This window comes from Scyliorhinus canicula, chromosome 4 (genome assembly GCF_902713615.1).
Source record: "Scyliorhinus canicula chromosome 4, sScyCan1.1, whole genome shotgun sequence".
Classification (NCBI taxonomy): Eukaryota; Metazoa; Chordata; class Chondrichthyes; order Carcharhiniformes; family Scyliorhinidae; genus Scyliorhinus; species Scyliorhinus canicula.
This window is the reverse complement of record NC_052149.1, coordinates 52,114,251-52,136,245: the sequence shown is the minus strand read 5'-3', so window position 1 is coordinate 52,136,245 and position 21,995 is coordinate 52,114,251. Positions and strand designations below refer to the sequence as shown.

The following is a 21,995-nucleotide window of genomic DNA, read 5'->3' as shown; positions in this document are numbered from 1 at the left end:
TAGGGCCTTCAAAGGGATATAGATTGGTTAAGTAAGTGGGCAGAAATCTGGCAGATGAAGTACACGTTGAAAATCCCTTATCCAAAATGCTTGCGGCTGAGTGTGTATCGGATTTTGGAATATAGTGCGCATGTGCGCTGTGAACTGCCCGGGAGCCTTGTGGGAATTCCCACTTGTGACGACACGTCAGCGCTCGAAAAAAATGCAGATTTTGGAATTTTTTGGTTTTCGGATAAGGACCTGTATAATGTGGGAAAATGTGAGCTTGTCAATTTGGCAGAAAGAATACAAGCAGAATATTCTGAATATATAGAGCAATTTCAGAATGCTCTGATACAGAGGGGCCTGGGCCTTGCACATGTATAACAAAAGTCCAGTATGCAGGTACATCAAGCAATTACGAATGCAATTACAAATACGAATTAAGAATGTTGGTCTTTTTTACAAAGGGGAAGGGGCAGCATGGTGACGCAGTGGCGAGCAATGCTACCTCATGGTGCCAAGGACCCGGGTTTGATCCCAGTCTCGGGTCACTGTCCGTGTGGAGTTTGCACATTCTCCCCTTGTCTGCGTGGGTCTCATCCCCACAACCCAAAGATGTGCAAACTAGATGGATTGGCCACGCTAAAATTGCCCCTTAATTGGAAAAAATGGAATGAGGAGTTTGTCTTCTGTGGAAAGGTGAGCAGGTTGAGCCTATATTCATTTTAGTTTAGAAGAATGAAAGATGATCTTCTCAAAACATTTTAGGATTATGAGGGAGCTCAACAGGATAGATGTTAAGTAAATGCTCCCTTTGTGGGGGAATCTAGAACCGGGGCACAGGTTCAAAATAAATGTTCCCCATTTAAGACACAGATGAAGTGGAACTTCTTCTCTCAGAGGGTCGTTAGTTTTGGAATTGTCTTCCTAACGATAAGTAGAGGATTGGTCACTTAAAATATTCAAGGTTAAATTAGAAATAGTTTTGATGGCGGGGGGGGGGGGGGGGGGGGGATATAGAGCATAGGATCTCTTTATATGCCGATTACTTTTTGTTATACGTGTCGGAACTGAATGCGTCAATATGTGGAATATTGGAGCTGCTTCGGGTGCTTGGGTCTTTCTCGGAGTACAAATTAAATCTAGACAAGAGTGAGTATTTTGCGGTGTCTCGGCCGGGGGGTGGGCTGCCATTCTGTAGGGCAGGGACTGATTTTAGTACCTGGGGTGCAGGTTGCTTGGGAGTGGGGGGTGCTCCGTAGGTACAACATTTCTAGTTTGGTGGGGAGAGTCAAAGCTGATCTGGCAAGGTGGGATGGTCTCCCTCTGTCACTGGCGGGTCGGGGACAGGTGTTAAAATGAACGTGTTGCCGCGATTTCTGTTTATTTTCCAATGCCTGCCGATTTTCCTGCCAAAGAAATTTTTTAGAGAGATTGAAGGAATGATTACCTCGTTCATATGGAGAGGAAAGGTGGCCAGAGTTACAGAGGTGCTGCTACAGAGGGGAAGGCAGGAAGGAGGTTTGGGTCTTACGAACCTGATGTATTATTAATGGATGGTGAATGTGGAGAAAGTGCGGAGCTGGGTCAGAGGGGTTGATTCCCAGTGGGTCAGAATGGAGGAGAGTTTGTGCAGGGGGTCGGGATTGAAGGCGCTAGCAACAGCGCAGCTTCCGATGGCCCTGGGTAAATACTCGGAGTCCGGTAGTAATAGCTTCGTTGAGAATTTGGAGGCAGTTTCGCCAACACTTCGGTTTGGGGGCAGGGTCAAGGGAAATGCCGATTCGGGGGAACCACAGATTTGAGCCAGGGAAGTGAGACGGAAATTTTCGGAAATTAGAGGCGAAGGGGATTAAGACACTAAAAGATTTGTTTCCTGGGGGTCGGTTTGTAGGATTGAAGGAGCTGGGAGCGAAGTCTAGGCTGGAGCAGGGGCAGTGCAGGTTTGAGATTTTGCCACGAAGGAGATAGAGCTTCCTGGTGGAGCCGGCTCCATATTGCTGGAGGAGGTTGATGTACCATCAATTGGACTCGAATCGTGAAGAAGTTCCATATATCAGGCTTTAATCAACTAGTTGTGTGCCCGGCAGTCGACTTACAGAGAAAGGCCGACTGCCGGGTCCTACGGGTTCTTATAGCCTGCCTTGTAGGCGGGACTACTTGCCTCTCGGCCAATGGGTGAGCAGTCACATGACTAGCCTCAACCAATCAGCAGAGAGGCACATGACCGACCTGAGCCAATGGGCAGCGAGTGCTCTGCACCAATGGCAGATAGGTACCGTAAACCTCCTAGTTATACCACCACAGAGGTGCCGACGACAAGGGGACTGAAGAAGGGGATAGTGTCGGCGGTTTACTGGGCTATTTTGGATGAGGAGGAAGCACCACTGGAAGGGATCAAAGCAAAGAGGGAGGACAGTTGGGAGACTATTGTTGGGAGGTATGGAGGAGGGGTTGTGGTGTGAGGTGCTCTGGAGAGTGAATGCCTCCACCTCGTGCAAGGTTGGGGCTGATGCAGCTGAAGGTGGTATATAGAGCACACCTCACGAGGGCGAGGATGAGCCGGCTCTTTGAGGGGGCAGTTGCTGGGGGGCCCCGCGAATCGCGTTCATATGGTTTGGGCCTGTCCAAAGTTGGAGAATTACTGGAAGGAGGTTTTTAGGGTAATCTCTAAAGTGATGCACGTGAAACTGGACCCGGGCCCTCGGGAGGCCATATTCGGGGTGTCGGACCAGCTGGGGTTGGAAACGGGTGTGGAGGCAGATGTTGTAGCCTTCGCCTCGTTGATCGCCCGAAGGCAGATCCTGTTGAGATGGAGAGCAACCTCTCCATGGCGTGGTGGGGGGACCTATTGGAATTCTTGAGAAAGTGAAGTTTGAACTGAGGAGAAGTATGGAGGGGTTCTACAATTCCTGGGCGTTATTCATTATGCACTTTCAAGAACTGGATAACATTGAACGTTAGTGGGGGGGGGGGGGGGGGGGCTGTAGGTGTTAATGGTGACTACGGGTGATTCCTTTTTGTTATTTGTTTATGTTAATACGCGGGCAATTGTTTGGGGGTTGGTGGGAGGATGGGATTGTTGTTGATATGGGGATTGACATACTCGTTACTGCTTATTGTTTATTGTTGGTGGGTGCAAATTTGGAGAGAAAATGTGAAAAAGGAGAATAAAAATATTTTTTTTAAAAATACTTTTGATTGATAAGGGAGTCAAGAATTATTGGGGCCATGCATGCAAGTGGGACTGAAGCCGTAATCTTATGAATGGCGGAGCAGGGCCAAATAGACTACTTTTGTTCCTATTTCTCATGTTCTTACGAGATGATTATAAGTCAACTGTTATTTCCCATGTGAAACAATTTTGATCTAATAAGGCACAACATTAGAATAGCTCTTCTGCAAGCTTTTCCACATGCTCATCTGAAGTACACTAAAGACCTGTGACATACTGTTGCAACTGAGCAGTGAGGTGCATATGTTTGATCCCTCAACTTGTTAAGACTTTGAACCTTGGCTGTGGTTCTGGGCTGAGGCACTGAGCAGAAAATCAAAAACAAATAACATACCTGAAGAAGTTCAAGTGGTTACTTTAGTCCTGTGCCCTAGACAAATGTAACGGTCAAGTAATTAAAATCCATAAGTAGTTTTTGGAAGTGATAAATTCCAGTTACTCTCTCCCCTTCCCACCAATTCTCAAAGTGGTTATAACTTTTGTAAAGAGAAAACAACTCCGTGTGCAAGCTAAAAGCAAAATACTGCTTGTGCTGTAAATCAGAAATAAAATATAAAATACTGGAAACACTCAGCAGGTCTGGCAGCATCCATAAAGAGAGAAAACGTTAATATTTCAGCCAATGAGCTTTCAGAGTTCTGATGAAAGGTCATAAAACTGAAATGTTAACTTTCTCTCTGCACAGATGCGGCTCGACCTGCTGAATACTTCCTGAATTTCCTGGTTATAGGACTTCCGGTTGCGGTGATGTGGAGCTAAGCTGCAAGTTCGGTGCCTCCCGCTATTTTCGGACTTTTGGGCTCTTTTTAGGGCCCGTAACGGCGCCGGACGGACTTTTCCCGGTGTGGGAAGACATCAGCTACGCTTCTCTGCCGGTGGATGGACTGGTCCAGGAGCGGGGCGGTCAAAAAATCGTCTCTGGAGCAGAGAAAGGTGCGAGGGAGGAAGACCAAGGTGGCGGCGGGCAGGGAATTGGCAGCGTGGAAGCAGTGGGCGCAGGAGCAGCAGGAGCTGCTCCATCGCTGCTTCAGGGAGCTGAAAGCTGAGCTGCTGGAACCACTAAAGGCCTCGCTTGACAAGCTCACGGCGACTCAGACGGCACAGGGGGCAGAGATCCACGAGGTCCGGCAAAAGGCCTCGGAGAATGACGAAATCCTAGGCCTGGCGGTGAAGGTGGAGTCGCACGAGGCGCTCCACACAAAATGGCAAGTGAGGCTGGAGGAAATGGAGAACTGCTCGCGGCGGAAGAATTTGCGGATCCTGGGCCTCCCGGAGGGGCTGGAGGGATCGGACTTGGGGGCCTACGTGGTCACGATGCTGATCTCGCTAATGGGAGCGGGGTCCTTCCAAGGGCCCTTGGAGCTGGAGGGGGCCCATCGAGTGTTGGTGAGAAGTCCCAAGCCTAACGAGCCGCCAAGGGCGGTGCAGGAGCGGTTTCACCGGTTCGTCGACCGAAAATGTGTGCTGAGGTGGGCCAAGAAGGAGAGGAGCAGCAGGTGGGAGAACGCAGAGATCAGAATTTACCAGGACTGGAGTGCGGAGGTGGCGAAAAAAAGGGCCGGTTATAACCGGTCGAAAGCAGTGCTGCACAAGAGAGGGGTGAAGTTTGGCCTGTTACAGCCGGCGCGCCTCTGGCTCACCTATAAAGACCGCCAGTATTACTTTGACTCCCCGGAAGAGGCCTGGGCCTTTGTCCAGGCAGAGAAGCTGGACTCGGACTGAGGAAAGGAAAATGAAAATCACTTATTGTCACGAGTAGGCTTCAATAAAGTGACTGTGAAAAGCCCCTAGTCGCCACATTCCGGCGCCTGTCCGGGGAGGCTGGTACTGGATTGAGGAGGGGTTGGGGACTGATGTACAGTGTTCGGAGGCTCTGTTCTCCCTTGCTCTTTTGTGTTGGTTTTTGTTTATGTTTTTCTTGTGGGAAAGCTTGTGGGATGTTTTGTAGCTCCGTTGTGTCGCGGGCCTTCTCTTCCCGCGTTTTGGGTCGAGGGGTGGGATTTAAGCTGGAGGCGCGGGCTTTTTCCCGTGTTGGAGTCGGAATGGGAGGGGACTGTGCCGGTCGGGGTGGGGGGGGAAGGGTAGTAGTGTCACACCGGGGGGGGGGGGGGGGGGGGGGGGTCATTGGGGTGGCGGGAGCAGCCGGGGTCAGCAGGAGTCAGCTAACTTACGGAAGTACAACGAGAGGGGCAACGCAGCTAGGGGGCCCCTAGCTTGGGGGGGGGGGGGGGGGGGGGGTAGTAGGGGTACCAGGTTGCTGCTGGAAGGGCCGAAGGGGAACTGATGGCATTAGGAGGGGTCAGGACGAGGATCTGCCACTGTGGGGAACGGGCCGTGCGGGCACATGGCTGGCCGAGGAAGAGTTATGGCTGACCGTCGGAGAGGGAGGGTGAATAGCCTCTCGATTCGGCTGGTCATATGGAACATAGAACATAGAACAGTACAGCACAGAACAGGCCCTTCGGCCCTCGATGTTGTGCCGAGCAATGATCACCCCACTTAAACCCACGTAACCCGTATCCCAACAATTCCCCCATTAACCTTACACTACGGGCAATTTAGCATGGCCAATCCACCTAACACGCACATCTTTGGACTATGGGAGGAAACCGGAGCACCCGGAGGAACCCCACGCACACACGGGGAGGACGTGCAGACTCCACACAGACAGTGACCCAGCCGGGAATCGAACCTGGGAACGTATGGGGGCTGAATGGGCCGGTCAAGCGGGTGGTCGCACATTTGAAGGGGCTGGGGGGGCGGATGTGGCTATGCTCCAGGAGATGCACCTTAGGGTGGTGGATCAGGTAAGGTTGAGAAAGGGGTGGGTTGGGCAAGTGTTCTATTCGGGGTTGGATGCGAGAACCGGGGGGTGCCGATTTTGGTGGGGAAGAGTATGTCGTTTGTGGCGTCGAGTGTGGTGGCGGATAGTTGTGGCAGATATGTGATGGTGAGCGGTAGGCTCCAGGGGAGCAGGTATTGCTGGTTAATGTGTACGCCCCAAATTGGGACGATGCAGGCTTTATGCGGCGTATGCTGGGCCGGATTCCAGACCTTGAGACGGGGGTTTGATAATGGGAGGAGATTTCAATACAGTGCTGGACCCAGCACTGGATCGCTCCAGGTCCAGGACAGGTAAGAGGCCGGCGGCGGCCACAGTGCTGAGGGGGTTCATGGACCAGATGGGAGGGGTGGATCCTTGGAGGTTTATGAGGTCGGGGGTTAGGGAATTCTCGTTCTTCTCCCATGTCCACAAGGCTTACTCCTGGATTGACTTTTTTGTCTTTAGCAGGGCGTTGATTCCGAGGGTGGTAGGTGCGGAATATTCGGCGATAGCCATCTCAGATCACGCCCCGCATTGGGTTGATCTAGAACAGGGGGAGGGGAGGGACCAACGCCCGCTGTGGAGGTTTGAGGTGGAGCTGCTGTCGGACGAGGAGGTATGCGGGCGGGTCCGGAGGTGCATAGAGGGGTATTTAGAAACGAATGACAATGGGAAGGTGCAGGTGGGGGTGGTCTGGGAGGCGCTGAAGGCAGTGGTTAGGGGGGAGCTGATTTCCATCATGGCACATAGGGAGAGGGGCAAGAAAAGGGAGAGGGAGAGGTTGGTGGAAGAGATGGTGAGGGTGGACAGGAGGTATGCGGAGGTCCCGGAAGAAGGGCTATTGAGGAAGCGTCGTAGTCTCCAAGCGGAGTTTGATATATTGACCACCAGGAAAGCGGAGTGGAGGAGGGCGCAAGGGGCAGTATACGAATACGGGGAGAAGGCGAGTCGGATGCTGGTGCACCAGCTCTGAAAGCGGGTAGGCGGTGAGGGAGATAGGGGGAGTTAGGGATAGAGGAGGGAGTCTGGTGCGGAGTGCGAGGGGCATTAACGGAGTGTTTAGGACCTTCTATGAGGAGTTATACCGGTCAGTGCCCCGAGTGGAGGAGGGAGGAATGGACCGCTTTTTGGGCAAGCTGGAGTTCCCGAGAGTGGAGGAGGAGCAGGTGGAGGGTCTGGGGACGCCAGTTGAGCTGGAGGAGCTGGTTAATGCAATGGGGAGCATGCAGTCAGGGAAGGCACCGGGACCCGATGGGTTCCCGGTTGAATTTTATAAGAAGTTTTCAGACCTGCTGGGCCCGCTGCTAGTGAGGACCTTGAATGAGGCAAGGGAGGGGGGGGCTTTGCCCCCGACGATGTCCAGAGCGTTAATCTCATTGATTCTGAAGCGGGATAAGGACCCCCTTCAGTGTGGATCATATAGGCCGATTTCGCTCCTCAATGTGGATGCGAAACTACTGGCCAAGATATTGGCCAGGAGGGTGGAGGATGTGGTGCCGCTGGTTATGAAAATGAAATGAAATGAAAATCACTTATTGTCACGAGTAGGCTTCAATGAAGTTACTGTGAAAAGCCCCTAGTCGCCACATTCCGGCGCCTGTCCGGGGAGGCTGGTACGGGAATCGAACCGTGCTGCTGGCCTGCTTGGTCTGCTTTATAAGCCAGCGATTTAGCCTTGTGAGCTAAACCAGCCCCTGTGAGCTAAACCAGCCCCTTATTATTCACGAGGATCAAACGGGTTTTGTGAAGGGGAGGCAGTTGAACGTTAATGTGCGGAGGCTTCTCAATGTCATAATGATGCCGGTGGTGGACGGGGAGGCGGAGATAGTGGCGTCGATCGATGCGGAGAAGGCCTTTGACAGGGTGCAGTGTGAGGTTTTGAAGAGGTTCGGGTTTGGTGAGAGATTTATTAGGTGGGTGAGGCTGCTGTATGATGCCCCGGTGGCGAATGGGAGGAGGTGGGAGAACTTTCGGTTGTACCGGGGGACGAGGCAAGGGTGCCGCCTGTCTCCCCTGCTGTTTGCGTTGGCGATCGAACCCCTGGCCATGGCGCTGAGGGAACCGAGGACCTGGAGGGGGATCGGGGGGGGGGGGGGGGGGGGGGGGGAGCATTGGCTGTCGCTGTACGCGGACGATTTATTGTTGTACGTTGCAGACCCGGCGGGGGGGATGCCGGAGGTGATGAGGATTCTTGGGGAGTTCGGGGTATAAGCTCAACGTGGGGAAGAGTGAGCTGTTCGTGGTGCATTTGGGGGACCAGGAGGGAGAGATAGGGGAGCTTCCGCTGAAAAGGGCAGCGAGGAGCTTCAGATACCTGGGGGTCCAGATAGCCAGGAGCTGGGGGGGGCCCTGCATAGGCTCAACTTTACGAAGCTGGTAGAGCAGATGGGGGAGGAGTTTAGGAGGTGGGATGTGTTGCCACTCTCCCTAGCGGGCAGGGTCCAGTCGGTCAAAATGACGGTGCTCCCGAGGTTTCTGTTCCTCTTCCAGTGTCTAACCATCATGATCCCGAAGGCTTTTTTCAGGAGGGTCAGTAGGAGTATTACGGGGTTTGTGAGCGCGCAGAAGACCCCGAGGGTGAGGAGGGTATTCCTGGAGCGGGGTAGGTAAGTGGGTGGGTTGGCGCTGCCCAACCTGTGTGGGTACTACTGGGCGGCGAAGGTGGCAATGATACGTAGGTGGGTGATGGAGGGGGAAGGGCGGCATAGAAGAGGTTGGAGGCAGCGTCCTGTGTGGGCACGAGCTTAGAGGCGCTGGTGACGGCGCCGTTGCCGCTCCCCCCAGCAAGGTATTCTACGAGTCCGGTAGTGGTGGCTACCCTCAAAATCTGGGGGCAGTGGAGGTGGCATGGGAGGGGGGGGAGGTGAGGGCTTCAGTTTGATCCCCGATACTGGGGAACCACCGGTTTGTACCAGTGGGATGGTCGGAAGGTTTTTGAGCTGGCACAGGGCAGGTATCAGGCGGATGGGGTCCTCTTTCCCGATGGGAAGTTTGCGACGTTGGAGGGGAGGTGGGGTCTCCCCCCAGAGAATATCTTCAGGTATATGCAGATTAGGGCGTTTGTTAGGCGGCAGGTGGCGAAGTTTCCACTGTTGCCGCCAAGGGGGGTTCAGGACAGGGTGTTCTCGGGGACATGGGTCAGTGAGGGTAGGATCTCGGCAATCTACCAAGTGATGCAGTAGGGGGAGGAGGCCTCGGTGGAAGAGCCGAAAGAGAAGTGGGAGGAGGAGCTGGGAGAGGAGATCGATGAGGGGACGTGGGCGGATGCTTTGGGGAAGGTGAATTCCTCCTCCTCTTGCGCGAGGCTTAGTTTAATCCAACCAAAGGTGCTGCATAGGGCGCGTATGACTGGGAAATGGCAGGTGTTCGGGGAGCCCAGCAAACCACACCCACATGTTCTGGGCGTGTCACGCATTGGAGGGCTTTTGTCAAGGGTGGTTGGCTCCAGGGTGGAGCCGGGCTGGGGGCTTGCAATTTTCGGGGTAGCATCGGAGCAGGAGGCGAAAGAGGCCGGTATTCTGGCCTTTGTGTCCCTGGTAGCCCGGCGTAGGATTCTTCTGCAGTGGAAGGATGCAAGGCCCCCAGGCGTGGAATCCTGGGTCAACGATATGGCTGGGTTTATCAAACTGGAGAGGGTCAAGTTTGCCTAAGGGGGTCGGTGCAAGGGTTCTTCCGGCGGTGGCAGCCGTTTCTAGACTTCCTGGTGGAGCATTAGGGTGTGGTCAACTTCAGCAGCAACCCGGGGGGGGTTACTTGTTCGCTATGGGGGATGGGTAGGTGGTTTTGTGGTTTCATGCTCATTATTTTTGTTAATTTATTGCTTTTGTATTTGGGGGGGGTTACTGATTTTCTTTGTTTTGTTGGTTAAAATTTGTTGAAAATTTGAATAAAAATGATTTTTTAAAAAAAGAATTCCCTGGTTATAGTGTATAAACTGCTCCTTCCATGCAGCTTTCCCTCAATGATTAACAAATTACCAGAAAATGTAAATTGGGGAGAGACAAATTCTGTACACCATATCCATGACCAGTTTCATTTAAAATACGCAACTCCAATCATTCAGAGGAAGATTATCTGCACATGTTTTCACCTTGTGACCGAATCAAGGACCAGCCATTTCTCGGTGTTAATTTGCAGATCTTGTCCATTGAGAGGCTCTCTGATCTGAACTTTCAGTTCTAATCGACCACCGGTAGATTTTCTGCCATCAAAAATCTAAAGTAAGGAAAACAAATGTGTGTTTTAATAAATCATTGAAAAATCTACAAAACTCAAAGCATCTTTGCAATATTTAAAAAAAAATTTAGATATAAATTCGACTCAAATGGAACAATCATTTTACATACAACAGGTGATCATTTAAAAAACATTTATTTCACAGGATGTGGGCATCGCTGGCTAGACCAGCATTTATTGCCATCCCTAATTGCCCTTGAGACGGTGGTGGTGAGCGGCCTTCTTGAATTTCTGCATTCCATGTGGTTCAGCAGGAACACCCACTGTGCTGTTAGGGAGGGAGATCCATGATTTTCATCCAGGAACAGAGAAGATACGGCGGTATAGTTCCAAGTCAGGTGGTGTGTGGCTTAGAGAGGAACTTCCAGGTGATGTTCCCATCATCTGCTGCCTTTGTCGTTTTAGAACATGAATTTACAGTGCAGAAGGATGCTATTCAGCCCATCGAGCCTGCTCTGGCCCCTGGAAAGAGCACCCCACTTAAGCCCACAACTCCGCCCCATACCTGTAACCCAGCAACCCCACCCAATCCCTTTGGAGGTCCTGGAGGTAGCCCACGCAGACACGAGGAGAACGTGCAGACTCCACACAGACAGCGACCCAAGCCGGGAATCGAACCTGCGACCCTGGAACTGTGAAGCAACTGTGCTAACCACTGTGCTACCATGTCACCCAATTCCAGATTTTTATTGAATTCAAATTTCACATGTGTCGCGGTGGGATTCGAGCACTGTTGCTTCACAGCGGCAGGAATCTGGGTTTGATTCGCGGCTTAGGTCGCTATCTGTGTGGAGTCTACACATTCTCCCCACGTCTGTGTGGATTTCCTCTGGGTGCTCCGGTTTCCTCCCACAGTCCAGATATGTGCAGGTTAGGTGGATTGGCCATGCTAAATTGCCCTTAGTGTCTAAAAGGTTTAGGTGAGGTTACTGGGTTACGGGGATAGGCTGGAGGTGGGGGCTTAAGTAGGATGCTCTTTCTAAGGGCCAAATGGCCTCCTTCTGCACTGCAAATTCTATGATTCTAGGTGGTAGAGGTCACAGGTTTAGAAGATCGGAGAGAGAATCAAACCATTGTTCCTTGACATTCAATGGCATTGCCATCACTGAATCCCTCACTACCAACATCCTGGCAGTTACCACTGATCAGAAACTGAACTGGACTAGCCATATAAACACTGTGGCTACAAGAGCAGGTCAGAGGATAGGAATTGTGCAGCCAGTAACTCACCTCCTTACTCCCCAGAGCCTGTTCATCACCAACAAAGCACAAGTCAGGAGTGTGATTGAATACTCTCTACTTGCCTGGATGAGTGCAGCTCCAACAACACTCAGAGACTCGACCATTCAAGATAAAGCAGCCTGTTCGATTGGCACCCCATCCACATTCACTCCCTCCACCACCAATGCACAGTTGCAGCTGTGAGTACCATCTACAAAATGCACTACAGGAACTCACCAAGGCTCTTTAGACAGCGCCTTCTAAACCCACGACCACTACCACCCAGAAGGACATGGGCAGCAGATACTTGGGAACACCACCACCTGGAGGTTACCTCCAAGTCACTCACCATGCTGACTTGGAAATGTATTACCATTCCTTCAGTGCTGCTGGGTCAAAATCCTGCAACTCTCTCCCTAACAGCACAGTAGGTGTACCTACACCACATGGACTGCAGTGGTTCAAGCAGCTCACCACCGCCTTCTCAACAGAAATTAGGGATGGACAACAAATGCTGGCCTGGCTGGCAAAGCCCACATCCTGTAAAAAAATGTTTTAAAGATACTGCCGACTGAGCCTTGGTGAGTTGCTGCAGGTCATCTTGTAGATGGTACACACTGCCACTGTGTGCTGGTGGTGGATGGGGTACCAATCAGGCCAGCTATTTTGTCCTGGATGGTGTCAAGCTTCTTGAGTATTGTTGGAGTTACACTCATCCAGGCAACTGAACAATATTCCATCAGACTCCTTATTTAGGCCTTGTAGATGATAGACAGGCTTTGGGGAGTCAGGAGGTGGGCAAATGAACAATATTCCATCACACTCCTTATTTGTAGATGGTAGACAAGCTTTGGGAAGTCAAGAGGTTGAGTTACTCGCCACAGAATTCTCTAACCTGGTCTTTTAATCATAGCATTCATACAACTGGTCCAATTCAGTTTCTGATCAATGGTAAACCCCAGTTGATAGTGGGAGATTCGGCGACGGTAATACCATTGAATGTCAAGGATCGTTGCATTCTCTCTTGTTAGAGATAGTGATTGGCTGGCACTTGTGTTTGGTAAATGTTATTCACCACATATCAGCTCAAGCCTGGTCTTGCTACATGAAGGCATGGATTGCTTCAGTATCTGAGCTGTTACGAATTATGCTGAACATTCTACAGTGAACATTCCCACTTCTGACCTCATGATGGAGGGAAGGTCATTGACAAAGCATCTAAGGAAGCAGCCTTTACGTGGCCAATAATTGGCCACTTCAGGGCCTCAACTGGAGCAAAGGCAGGAAGGGCTGACCTGAAATTTGCACACCCCACCTAAAATTGTGGGAAGGCCACACTTACTGCAACTCGTAGAAGTGTGCATAGCAGCTAAATACTAGAATGGCGCAGCTCTCAATAATTCAGAAGTGAAAGGTCTCGGGCGGAATTCTCCGCAACGGCCGACGCCGTCGTGAAACCCGGAGTGTTTCACGACGGCGTCGGAGGCAGCTCCTCACACCCTATTCACCCCCCGCGGGGGGCTAGGAGCGGCGTTTTGTGTAACTCGGCCGCCGGGCCTTGACGCTTACGTGAAGGCAGCGCGCCGAGAATGACACGGCGGCGGCGCCTAAGTGACGTCAGCCGCGCATGCGCAGGTTGGCCTGCTCCAACCTGCGCATGCGCGGTTGCTGTCTTCCCCTCCGCTGCCCCGCAGGACGTGGCGGTTTGATCTTACGGGGCAGCAGAGGGGAAAGAGTGCGTCTCTTAGAGACGCCGGCCTGACGATCGGTGGGCACCGATCGCAGGCCAATCCCTTCCCGAGCACAGCCATGGTGCTCGATCCCCTCTCCGCCGCCCACAGGCCCCACACTTACCTGTCGCGCGCTGTTCACGCCGGTAGCGACCAGGTGTGGTTGCCGCCGGTGTTAACCCGTCGGGGTCATCAGGCCACTCGGCCCATCTGGGCCGGAGAATTGCCGGTCGCCGGGGAAAACGGCGAGCGGCGATTCTCCGAGCGGGGGTGGGAGAATCGCGGGGGGTGTCAGAGCGGCCCTCCCGTGATTCTCCCACCCGGCGTGGGGAGCGAAGAATCTCTCCCCTCATGTTCAACACAAAAGGAAAAAAAATGTTTTAAATATAATTTTGAGTGAATGATATTTAACAGAACTTTTAAAGTACTGATGCAAGGGAGCCTTGTAATGGTTTCAAGTATTGCTTACTTTAAAACATAATCTTACCTCAATGATTTCTCTGACCTCGCATTCAGTTTCTAATTTGTCCAGTTTTAGCTGTGCAGTTCCTACTGATTTGTCACTCCTTAAAAATCCACTGAAAAAAAATCAAAGCAATTGCATCATGTCTAACAGAAATAATCTTGCAACACAAGTATTTCACTGCCCTTTGGTAACGTACTAAAAATACAGAACTGTACAACAGTGGCTGACTAATACAAGTACAAGATTAGAGCATTACATCATTAAAATCTAAAGCGAGCAAGATATATAAAAGAGGAAGCAGTAGATGTAATATATTTGGGTTTCCAAAAAGCGTTCGATAAGGTCCCACACAAACGGTTACTTAATAAGATAAGAGCCCATAGTGTTGAGGTAATACAGTATCATGGTGAGAGGATTGGTTAAAAAAAAAGGGTTTGAATAAGAGGGGCATTTTCAGAATGGGAATCTGCAACTAGTGGAGTGCCACAAGGATCAGTGCTGGGGCACAATTATTTACAAAATACATGAATGACTTCTCAGAATAGAATCCCTACAGTGCAGAAGGCCATTTGGCCCATCGAGTCTGCACCTGCCCTCTGAAAAAGGGACCCTACTATGCCCAATCCCCCATGCTATCCCCATTACCCCATCTAGGGACAATTTAGCATGGCCAATCCACCTAACGTGCACATCCTTGTACTGTGGGAGGAAACTTGTAAACTCCACACAGACAGTCACCACAGGGTGGAATCGAACTCGGGTGTCTGGCACTGTGAGGCAGGAGTGCTAACCACTATGCCGTTCTTGGACAAGGGAAGTAAATGCACTATTGTCAAGTTTGAAGATAACACAAAAATAGGTGGGATGCAAGTGGCGAGAATGACACAAAGAATCTACAGAGGGATATATAGACAGGTTAAGTGAATGGATAAAAACTTGGCAGACGGAATATAATGTAGGAAATATGAAGTTATGCACTTTGGTACACAGAATCAATGAGCTGAACAATATTTAAATAGAAAAAGACTAGAAATCTGCAGTGCAGAGGGATTAGGGTGTCCTCGTACATAAATCACAAAACATTAGCATGCAAGTTCAGTAGCTAATAAGGGAAAGTAAATGAAATCTTAGCTTTTATTTCAAAACGAATGGAGTATAAAAATAGACAAGTCTTGCTAAAACTATGCACGGTACTATTTAGGCCACACCTGCTTACCAGAGAGCCTATGACCAGCCAATGCTGGGGTAGACCACCCTCTGATTGGATACGCAATTATATTTCATTAATTTAAAATTTAGAGTAACTAATTTTTTCCCCCCAATTAAGAGGCAATTTAGTGAGGCCAATCCACTTACACACCTTTGGGTTCTGGGGATGTGACCCATGCAGACACAGGGAGAGTGTGCAAACTCCACACGGACAGCGACCTGGGGCTGGGATTGAACCTGGATCTGAAGCGCCGTGAGGCAGCAATGCTGAGCCACCCATTGGATAAACAGATTAATAGCATTTTTTGAATTCTATCATTCTGGCCTATCATGGAACCCCTGGATGTATCTACTGGAACCCAGTTTGAGAACCCTAGAGGAGTCTTATTTTAAAATAAACATTGGTGAGTTAGCAATGTTACACTGTTACGATAATTGCCACTGTTACGATAATTGCCAAATATTGTAAAAATATACGTTAACAAATATGTATTTTCTTGAATTTTGTTTAATTCCCTTTTCTTCCATGTACTGAATGATCTGTTGAGCTGCTTGCAGAAAAATACTTTTCACTGTATCTCGGTACACGTGACAATAAACAAATCCAATCCAATCCAATTAGGAAAAAGTATTTCAAAAGAAACTCCTCCTGCTCCATTCCCAAGCACAAATTATGCAGAAAATTATTTTATTATACCTCGGCACCATCATACTAAAACCAGGTACGCTTAGACTGTTATGCAGATTACATTGCCATTGCCGTCCTTACCCCTTATGAAATATTTCAAATTTAATTCCTTTGGTCTGAATTATTCGCTTAAATCCTCGATGATTTCTGTTAATATTGAGCATAAAACTCTGATTATATTCTGGAAGAAACAAAAACACTTCTAAGAGAAAAACATGGCAAAAGGATTCATTTTCAGATTCCAGATTGATCTCAGCTATGAAATAGACTGATAACTAACCACAACAGGAAAGATATTTTACATTAGTGCAATTCCATTAAGATCATCTCTTATTTTCAAAAGTAATTACATGGCATTGCAACTTTAACACCGTATTCATTTTATTCACATTCACTGTATTCACATTTTACTCCAGATTTATCATAGATTTATTTAAGATTAAACAACACAGGAAGAAGGACATGGTAACATTAACGATTAATCTGGGCATAAAGCCAATACAAAGATAAGGAAAATAGTTCCAAATTTAATTGAACAGATTAGAAAACAAAACAATTGAAAAATGTAGGAGTATCATTTTTTAAAAAACTATGCTTTCTTTATGGCTCTAGTTTCCTCTCACAGTCCCAAGATGTGTAGGCTAGGTGGATTGGCTATGCTTAAAAATTGCCCCGTGTCCAAAGATATGCAGGTTAGGTGAGATTATGGAGACAGGCAGGGAAGTGTGTCTAGGTAGGGTGCTCTTTCATGTGGGAGTGGGAAGGACGGTGCAGGCTTGATGGGCCAAATGGCCTTCTTTTGCATATAGGGATTTTATGAAAAAATATATTGTTGTAAGCTACAGTTATTCAAATTTAAAATATTTAATCTGAACAAAAATTATATGAACATACAGCTCCTCCCCAAAGATAGAGAGAAGTTACTTGTCCCATACCTGGACAATTAGTATTCTTGATCACGGTTGTTTTGTTTCGTTGGGCTTGCTCCTGTTTCAAAAGAAAAGGCTGTAGCTTATGGTCAACAGTATAATTGATATTTTCAATTTATAAAGTTTTGTTTTGTGAATAATTACTGAACGACACAAGAATTGTGAACGTTCATATTCGACTAGTTAAAATGAACAGAATTTATTGCAATGAAGTAGCGATTCACATTTGTATATTACTTCTGTATTCTCTGGAATTAAGCACAGTCTGAAAGATAAAATCATTGTTGCTAGGTTGCAATAAGAATGTAAAAATTTAAATTTAAATCAATTGTACTCACTGTACTAGGATATTGAAATTCAAATTTTATAAAAGCATCAAGATCATGTGTTGCCACACCTGTGCAAAATGAAACAAAACAAGTTGTTTCCCAGTAGGAATTAACTCATCAACATCACAACACAAAGAAAATTCAACTTAAACTCATAAATGTGTTGTCAATTTTTAAAAATAATTTTATAGACATTTAGCAACAGGTTTCATAAATAAGACAAGCCAAGGTAAATTCTATGGTTATTCAGAGCACGCCGTGCAGGATTATATATAGTAATCTTATGCCACATTTACAATTTAGTTTCCACAAATATTTAAAAAGAAACAATGCATTTGACTTGACACTTGAGGCAACACTCTAGAAAACAATCCGTCTGAAACACAAAATCTTATATAATTCTATTCTCTTAAGAGAGATTTCAGTTGTAAAGTAGTGATGACAAGGTAACATCAATATTAGAGTACGGCAATATCATTAGATTGGGCACTCAAGAGCTCCCAAAGACAAGGTAGTTATTTGCTAGAGATAGTTTGGAATTTCAAACTTATTTTATATAATTTTCTCAATTAATACATCATTCTTATTCTCACAAGGGCGATACTGAATACCTCAATGGTCTGACAGATTTTTGTTAATCAAAGAGTATTAAGGGGTAAAGGGTAAAGTTGGGTATGTGTAGCTAGGTTGCAGGTCAGCCATGATCTCTCAGAATGATGGAACAGGCTCAAGTGACTAAATGACCCATTCCTGTTCCCACTATTTTGCACAAATATTTTTCTAAAATTCTCCACAGCATATTACTTTAATCTTCTCCCAAGAATGAAGTATTTAAGTGACATTGCCACGAATAGTTGGGGAGAATAACATTTATCTTCAGGTGAACACCTGTGTTAATTAAAAGCTGGATTACAATTACACACGGTCCAAATGACACAACATATTTGAATCTTTTGACTTTTTGTATAACTAATAATGGTTTCTTGTCCAATGCCATTGCCTGAACATGCTACCAATGGTTACAATTCTTTGGCTGCCAGCTATTCTCCTATATATAGTTTTCCATCTTATTGATCTAGGCTGTAGTCAAAACACTAAGATATGTTATAAGGAAACGTGTAATCTAATTCAGAAACCAATATTTGTTTTTGTAACAGGAGACTGTTAGGTTCATCATTGTAGCACAGTGGTTAGCACTGTTGCTTCACAGCACCAGGCTCCCAGGTACGATTCCCGGCTTGGGTCACTGTCTGTGCAGAGTCTGCATGTTCTCTGTGTGTCTGTGTGGGTTTCCTCCGGGTGCTCCGGTTTCCTTCCACAAGTCCTGAAAGTGCTGTTAGGTAGTTTGGGCATTCTGAATTCTCCCTGTGTACCCAAACAGGCATCTGAATGTGGCAACTAGGGACTTTCATAACAGTGTTAATGTAAGCCTACTTGTGACAATAAATATTATTATTTATTATTAGCCATTATCTGCTACTTTTGCATTATACTAGTGTTGGACAGAGCTCCGTTTGGTCTTACCTGAAGGTGCAGGGAGATTAATTCCTTTTACAATAATGAGAAGCATTTCAGTACTGCTGATGTCTGCAAATATGCTACAAAATAAAGCACAGTAATTCGGTCTTGCTAGAAACTGATGAATCATAAATCAAAACATACAATGGGTTTAACAGCAAGTTAAACAGGCACCATAGAAAGGGATTAAGCAATTTTGGTCTTTGAAAAGCTACTCAGTAATAGACTAATTACCAAATTCCCCATTTTGAATTTTTATGGCATTAATCCTCACAGGTGTCAAACTTCAACAAGTATTCAGTTGGGTAACCCCCATTAACTCATGTGAAGTTGTCCAAGTGTCTTAATACCTACGAAACTCAAATTTCAACACAATACATTCAGTGGAGAAAACAACATTGGGGGGGGGAGGGTAGAAGCAAAGGAAAATACTTTTTGTTCAGTCTGTTCAATTTATTCAGTCAGATTACTGACAGTAATGTTGAAAAAAAAGTGTAATTTTCTTTTCTCCCTCCAATTTTTCTTCCCTTCCTACAAAATTGACAGTACAAAATTCTTGTAGGGCACCCTTTTTAGTTGCTACATAATGAATCACAAAACACGTAACAGATGGTTGTTTGAGGAGGCAGCTTCTCAACTATGTATTTGAAAATCTGAGCATCACATTAATTTTCAACAGTACAACAATTAATTTACAACAGTACAACAATGTGAAGGAAAGGAAATATTTCTCAAACTGTCTCTCAAGATGTGTATGATGCTAGGTTTATTGCCCGTCTTCAACTGCCCTTAGTTGTAGGATCCCTATACCGCTGCAGTCCAAATACCGATGGTTCTTCCAATAGATTATTAGGTAAAGAATTTCAGGATTTCAACATTCCAATATTGAAGAAACAGGCACCCTTTGTCCAAATCAGGATGGTGTTCAACTTGGGAGGGGAACTTGCTGCTTTTGTCCTTCTCAGCAATGGAAGTTGGAGAGCTGTGAGATGTTTGTTTTGTTGAAAAAAGATTAGGGTGCTCATGACCAATTGATTTATTAACAGGCGGTAACTATTGTTTGTCTTGCTGACTTTCTTTTGTTCAAATCGCAGTTTGCCATATTCTGTTATCTTTAAAGGGTACAGAGAAGTTCTCAGTTATGAGATGTTTACCAATTGCCTGAGGTAGGCTTTTAAGTTTAATAGTCTCCAGATTGCAAAACCAAGATGATACATCCAGCTTTCACAGAAATGTAGTTTCACCTTTGCAGTCCAGACCAAAATAGACAATATTCAACAACCTTGGAGAAATTAATCTCAACTCGCAAATTAAAAAGTAAATTTACTCCTTGAAACTGCAAGGTGCTAAAATTACAGAATTACAAAAAGCAAAGATCCATACCGTACTGTTTTAAAGGTTCTCTCCTCAAAATGGTACTTTGGTGGATCCAAACCTTGAGCTTGCCCCAGTTTGAAGATGTCAAGATTTTTTTTGCAATCTGCTGCCATCTTTTCAAATCTACAAAATGAGCAAATGTACATTTTTCCATATACTGTATGGAACTGGAGGCAAAAAAACGTTATAATTACTGATGTCAGAATAACATGCAATGGTGCAAGGGTACTGTTAAACCAATGTCCATTTACAAGGGAATACAGGATGAACTGCAGGATCCTGGGAAGCATCGAAGATCAGAGATACCTTGGTGTGCACGTACGCAGGTCCCCTAAGGTAGTAGGGCAGGTGGATACAGTGGTTAAGAAGGAATATGGTATTCTTGCCTTTATTTGCCGAACAATAGAGTTTAAAAGCAGGGAGATCATGCTGGCACTCTATAAAATGTTGGTTAGGTCACAGCTGGAGTATTGTGTGCAGTTCTGGAATCCACAGGATAGGAGGGATGTGATAGCACTGGAAATGGTGCAGAGGACATTTACTCTGATGGGCTGGAGAGCTTCAGTTATAAAGAGAGATTAGATAGACTGGGGTAGATTTTCTTGGAGCAGAGGAGACTGAGGGGGGTTACATGATTGAAATGTATAAAATTATGAGGGGCATAGAGAGAGCAGACAGGAAGAAATGTAAATATATGCCCCCTGGCTACATCTGCAGGAAGTGCACCCAACTGGGGCTCCTCACAGACTGCATAGTTCGGTTGGAGCAGCAGTAGGATGCACTTAGGATCATGCAGGTGGCGGAAAGCGTCATAGATAGCAGTTATATAGATGTGGTCACACCCATGGTGTGAGATGGATGACCACCAGAAGGAGCAGGCACTCAAGTGCATGAATCCCCTGTGGTTGTCCCCCTCTCTAACAGGTATACCGCTTTGGATACTGTTGGCCGGGGGGGGGGGTTGGCTATCAGGGTAAAACAACAGGAGCACCACGGCTGGCTCTGATGGGAGGGTCAAAGCGCAGAACAGCAATAGTCACAGAGGACTCTATAGCCAGGGGCACAGATAGGCCCTTCTGTGGACGTGAAAGACTCCAGGATGGTATGTTGCTTCCCTGGTGCCAGGGTCCAGGATGTCTCAGAACGGATAGCAGGCATCCTGAAGGGGGAGGGCAAACAGGCAGAGGTCGTGGTACATATTGGTACTAATGACATAGGCAGGAAGGGGGGTAAGGTCCTGTAGTAGGAGTTCAAGGAGCTAGGTAGAAAGTTAAAGGACAGGACCTCTAGGGTTGTAATCTCGGGATTACTCCCTGTGCCATGTGCCAGTGAAGCTAGAAATAGGAAGATAGAGCAGCTAAACACGTGGCTAAACAGCTGGTGTAGGAGGGAGGGTTTCAGTTATCTGGACCACTGGGAGCTCTTCTGGGGCAGGTGACCTGTATACGAAGGACGGGTTGCATCTAAACTGGAGAGGCATAAATATCCTGGCCACGAGGTTTGCTAGTGTCACACGGGAGGGTTTAAACTAGTATGGCAGGGGGGTGGGTACTGGAGCAATAGGTCAGAAGGTGAAAAAATTGAGGGAGAACTAGAGAATAGGGCCAGTATGGCTCTGAGGAAGAGCAGACAGGGAGATGTTGCTGAAAACAGTGGGACTGGTGGCCTGAAGTGCATATGTTTTAATGCAAGAAGTATAACAGGCAAGGCAGATGAATTTAGAGCTTGAATTATTACTTGGAACTATGATGCTGTTGCCATTACAGACACCTGGTTGAGGGAAGGACAGGATTGGCAGCTAAGCTTTCCAGGATTTAGATGTTTCAGGCGGGATAGAGGGGGAGGTAGAAGGGGTGGAGGAGTTATGCTACTGGTTAGGGAGAATATCACCGCAGTACTGCAGGAGGACACCTCAGAGGGCAGCAAGGCTATATGGGTAGAGATCAGGAATAAGAAGGGTGCAGTCACAATGTTGGGGGTCTACTACAGACCTCCCAACAGCCAGCGGGAGATAGAGGAGCAGATAGATAGACAGATTTTGGAAAGGAGTTAAAGCAACAGGGTTGTTGTGATGGGAGACTTCAACTTCCCCAATACTGACTGGGACTCACTTAGTGCTAAGGGCTTGGACGGGGCAGAGTTTGTAAGGAGCATCCAGGAGAGCTTCTTAAAACAATATGTAGATAGTCCAACTAGGGAAGGAGCTATACTGGACCTAGTATTGGGGAATTAGCCCGGCCAGGTGGTAGAA

The 21,995-nt window shown here is 47.4% G+C and overlaps 1 protein-coding gene across 1 annotated transcript in view; it reads right to left on the bottom strand.

Annotated features, from left to right (window-relative positions):
* Window positions 1-21,995, bottom strand: part of cc2d1b (coiled-coil and C2 domain containing 1B) — a 130,675-nt gene that overhangs the window by 1,468 nt on the left and 107,212 nt on the right. Inside the window, exons 17-24 of the mRNA XM_038794246.1 lie at window positions 19,751-19,867; window positions 18,374-18,447; window positions 16,859-16,917; window positions 16,527-16,578; window positions 15,673-15,772; window positions 13,716-13,806; window positions 10,132-10,256; window positions 3,552-3,587 (exon numbers count right to left, since the gene is read on the bottom strand). Coding sequence (XP_038650174.1) covers window positions 3,575-3,587; window positions 10,132-10,256; window positions 13,716-13,806; window positions 15,673-15,772; window positions 16,527-16,578; window positions 16,859-16,917; window positions 18,374-18,447; window positions 19,751-19,867 — 631 coding nt within the window. The 3' untranslated portion in view covers window positions 3,552-3,574. The remainder of the gene's footprint in view (window positions 1-3,551; window positions 3,588-10,131; window positions 10,257-13,715; window positions 13,807-15,672; window positions 15,773-16,526; window positions 16,579-16,858; window positions 16,918-18,373; window positions 18,448-19,750; window positions 19,868-21,995) is intronic.